The sequence below is a fragment of the Berghia stephanieae genome, chromosome 8 (genome assembly GCF_034508935.2).
Source record: "Berghia stephanieae isolate SIO BIC M18660-M18661 chromosome 8, UCSD_Bste_1.3, whole genome shotgun sequence".
Taxonomy (NCBI): Eukaryota; Metazoa; Mollusca; class Gastropoda; order Nudibranchia; family Aeolidiidae; genus Berghia; species Berghia stephanieae.
In genome coordinates this window covers 48,592,250-48,596,778 of record NC_088367.1, presented here as the reverse complement: position 1 = coordinate 48,596,778, position 4,529 = coordinate 48,592,250, and the positions used below count along the sequence as shown (strand labels likewise).

General features: G+C 36.5%; 1 protein-coding gene across 1 annotated transcript in view; it reads left to right on the top strand.

Annotated features, from left to right (window-relative positions):
• The window catches only part of LOC144978802 (sialoadhesin-like), a gene marked incomplete at its 5' end in the record, with an annotated part of 91,599 nt that extends 87,437 nt beyond the window's left edge, over nucleotides 1–4,162 (top strand). The window contains 3 exon segments of the mRNA XM_078925324.1: nucleotides 99–201; nucleotides 1,520–1,657; nucleotides 3,965–4,162. Coding sequence (XP_078781450.1) covers nucleotides 99–201; nucleotides 1,520–1,657; nucleotides 3,965–4,029 — 306 coding nt within the window.
• Between the last annotated feature and the right edge of the window lie 367 nt (nucleotides 4,163–4,529).

Sequence of the window (4,529 nt, the reverse complement as noted above, 5' to 3'; positions counted from 1 at the left end):
GTTTATCGCATTTTTTCATTATTGTTTAGTTATTTAGATAGTTATATATGTATTTATCTAATCACTAGTTATGTGTCAAATTTTTTTGTGAATACCAGATTAAGAAACTTACCAAAGAGAGCGGAGGAGACTATTCGTGCAAGATAACAGTGGGAGGAAAAACAAGCCAGAAAGCAATTAACAGCAAACTGCAACTAGCTGGTAAACACAGTTTTCTGGTGGTGGGGTGTGACCAACGTGTTATTATTTGCAGGTCTGATATCTCAAATTGCGATTGGCTCATTGTCGTAATGGAAAAACTATCAACCAAAATATTCTGTATTACTACAATGTTGAAACAAGCCCATAATTAACTTTACTTATAGATTTTTGACCAATGAAAACATGAAATTTGTGCCACATCTTCCAAACCTCGGACAAACATATTTGGTCGTTTATAAAAAAAAAACGTGAATTGACCTCTCTCTGATCATTGTTACTGTATTGATACCGCCAAATGAGTGACTAGTTTTAAGTTTACACATAGTTTTCTGTGTTGGTTCTCTTGATGAAGTGGTAGAGCAATGGGTATTTTGCTTAGACTCATACCATCAATAGTAAAACCTAGGAAGCTCGCTCTTTACCAGTCATTGCCATTGTTTACATTATGATGATTGTCCGAAAGGCGTGGTTATGTTCCATTCCACTGGGTGTCTACTGTGTTCGGTTCATCGTCCATAGTGGCTTTTACTCTTGAGCACGTTGTCGGTCAGCTGTCTCCACGAATTACGATCCTCTGCGGTGCGCATGAAATCTGTGTTGCTTTTTAAATCACATTTGGCCATTCTTTGGTTAGAAATAGTGAACATTTTGAGATCTTTTGAATTATTCAAGGCATGCATAAAAATAACAAAAAGAGGAAATAAAGGTGGAAGGAAATAAAAACAAAGAGATGCCAAAGCAAACATAAAAAACAACTCAGTCAAATTAAAATGCAATAATCTAAATTACACAAATAACAATGACGGAAGGCAACGGAAAACCACCATCACGAACAAACTTTCCCAGGACATTAGCTGTCCCGAACACGTTGAACGTTTCAAACTGGTGCGTTCTGTTATGAGATGAAATATGTATGTATGTATGTATGTATGTATGTATGTATGTATGTCGAGTGTTCATTTTGCATACTTTAATGCTAGAACTAGAAGTTGTGGAGTAGAAAAATAATGTACAATAATGAATAAGTGAAGTCCCCCAGGTTTGAGAGTTTTTGTCAACATGAGGTCCATTTAAATCGATGGATAGTTGAAGGACGAGTTTTCTGGCCATATTTTTATACATGAATTGTTGTTGTTTTTGTTGGTTTTTTTGGTTTTTTTGTTTGTTTTTTTTTTGTTTTTTTTGTGTTTGGGGGGGGGGGGGGGGGGGGCTCAGAGTCCAACAGTAAACTGGTTACTATTACTTTATCAAAGCTAGTATCAATGTTACAAATTCATCCAATTATCCAGGTTGTATTTCTGTATATTATATTTTCCAGCGGATGAGTACAGGTGCATTTGGGCAGATGAATGTAACCTTGACCATATGGACAAAACGGTTTGTGACAATGGGAAATGCAAATGTTTGGACGGCTACCATATCAAATTTGGAAAATGCTCCGGAAAGAGCTCTGCACGTAAGTAGATTTGACAGTTTGATTTTATTAAGTTAAAATTAATTTTCTTTATTGACGGTATACGTTTAAATGAAATACTCACCTGTTTTCCCCACCTGTTTACTTGCTTTAGTACCTTTGATATATGGTCAACATGACAAAATTTCCTTGGAAGTGTGTATTTGACCAACCCTTCGGAGTATTAATAATAATAAATCAATAGGTTGCACAATGAATCATTAGGTGGCACAACAATTTTAGTAGCAATGAATCTAGGCACATCATCAAAATTTCGGGGAATAAAAAAGTGAGGTTATCTAATCTTTCTTGACGACAGGTGTTTCGAACTTAATGTCTCGTGATGAAATGATGTATGGCTCTCTCTCTCTCTCTCTCTCTCTCTCTCTCTCTCTCTCTCTCAAAGCTGCGGGTCATTAACCTGTACTAGTTGTCCCACTTGATGTCTCAGTTCATGGAGATTCCGGAATCTTGCTCCTGACATTTGGTTTTTAACCTCCTCCTTACCAACTATAGGAAAATCGTCACATTCGTTACGATACAACCAACATTTTTGTCTTATTCAAATTTTTCTTGTACATCGTGACATTTAAAGATAATGAACAGTGTGTTGTAGAGTATGTTTTGCTAAAGAAATTGTTTATCGCAAGAACTTTACTGCTATTGTGTTTGAATGATAACAAATATATTTTGTGATGGTTGGGTGTGAAGTTTTGAGGAAAATCCTGAAAATGGCTGGTAAGGAGAGAGTTAAATAATCCCAAAGAAAAACAATCCAAGGGGTTCAAGTCGGGACTGTGAGAGGCCCAAGGATGCTCCGTACAACGGCTAATGACACGATCACCAAAATGAGCTCGGATCCAGGTCAAGGAATGTTTTGCTGTGTGGGGAGCTTCACTGCTGCTGTGATCTCGTTCTACTTTGCTATACAATGCTGCTCCCAAAGACTGTTGAATGTGTCCCATATACTTTGACATAACGATCAGCAATAACAGTTTGTGACTCTCTGTTTTTATCACAAAACCAAAAATGACCCAATGATGTCTTGGGCGCTTAAAGCCACCCATGTCGTTGCTTTTTGCACATGTCGATCTCGTTCGATGGCTTCGTCTGGTCTCTCTATTGACCAACTGATAACGTTAAGAGAATTCATGTTTCCACTTAGATAAAAATGTGCTTCATCACTGAACCAATAAATGGTTCTTAAAAATTAGGTCTTCCCCATTTTTGTTAGAAACCGTTGACACGTGTTTTTTTTTTCTCTGTTGGAAAATGTCAGAGCATATTTCTTGATGAATTAAAACACAAAAGGGCTTCATTTTTAGATCGTTTTAAAAAATATACTTTATGCTGAGCCGTTTGACAAGTCCAGTTCATGAGACCGTCTACGTACAGATTGTTTGGGTTTCTCCTCGACATAATTTCGAACTCTTTCCGAATTTTTGTCAGTGTGAGCTCTTTCTAAGATGCTAATACCCCTCTTTTGAATGGTTTCCTGAGAGACAATCACTTTCTTTGCCTAAAACTTTCACACCATCTTCTGGAATCAATTCGGTACTCTCTACAAAATTCAAGCTGAACTTTACTTGGTTACTTCAGATGCAAGTATCTTTCAACACAAAATGCTTTTACGGTTGTTGCCCAAGACATGGCTATTGTGTCGGTAGTTTTCACAATAACAAAAAGAATGAGCTACAATATGGCTTACGAATGTGTATATATTTACTTCATTTCAAATTTGGTGCAAATTAATTCATAAATAGGCTAAAGGAGTAATAGAAAATTTGGCGAGGGACATTAAGTTTGAAACAGTAGGTATTTAGACTAGAAAATAAGATGGTATTAGTATTACTCTGAAACCAAAGGATCAATTACACAGTGTTTAAAAATTGGAAGATAGGTGAACTGTTCAGAGAGTCAGACACTTAATACATTTTAAGCAATAATATACGATTCTTACACTCATGCGTTTTTTAAAGGCTGGACGTGTTCCCAACCGCTGCACGAGCTTGCGCAGTGCGCGATGGGAACAAAGTTTAGATTTCAAAATGCAAGAGTGCAAGAAATCTTTTATTCTACCCCTCAATCGATTCCTATTTCCTCATCTTGGAATAAAAGACATCTTCAAAAACATTCAAATGATACTTCTTGTTAAAGAATCTGATTTTTATTTAAATTTATGCTTGATAATCTGACGTCAAAAATTATTATTGTAAACATAATATCATTGCGCCTTACTATTTAGAGAGAGGAGTGGAATAATATTTCTTTCTTTGCTTGATTTATTTCACATTTTCAATGTCGTTCCAGATGGACTCGTCGTGGGCCCTATGCTGATCTTTATCAGCCTCGCTCTGACACAGTTGGTCTACTAGATCAACCTTGATGGACAACCGCCGCTCATGCAGGCCATGGCGCGTGACCTACTTATTTGCAGGTCTGATACAACCTCATTGTTGAATTGGAAATAACCTCAAAATCAAAGTAAAATATTCTCCATTACACCAATATTAAAACGAGCCCATAATTGCGTCTGGTTATCAGACCTGCAAATATAGTCACGTCGAGCGTAACTCGTACTAACCCTTCCAGACCTGTAACATTTATATATATATATATATATTATATATATATATATATATATAATATATATATATAATATATATATATATAGATCAATAACAGATAATGGATTTTAAAGGGGGAGGGCGGGGGGGGGGGGGGGGGGGGGGGGGGATTGGAAAATCGTAAACTGAAAACTGTCCCTCTAAAAACAGAACTACACACGCGTCTTAAATTCAGTAAACCGTGTTAAAATGAAAAATTAGATCCCAGAGCTTATTATCTCAAAACGGTACAATAAATTGGTTAAACA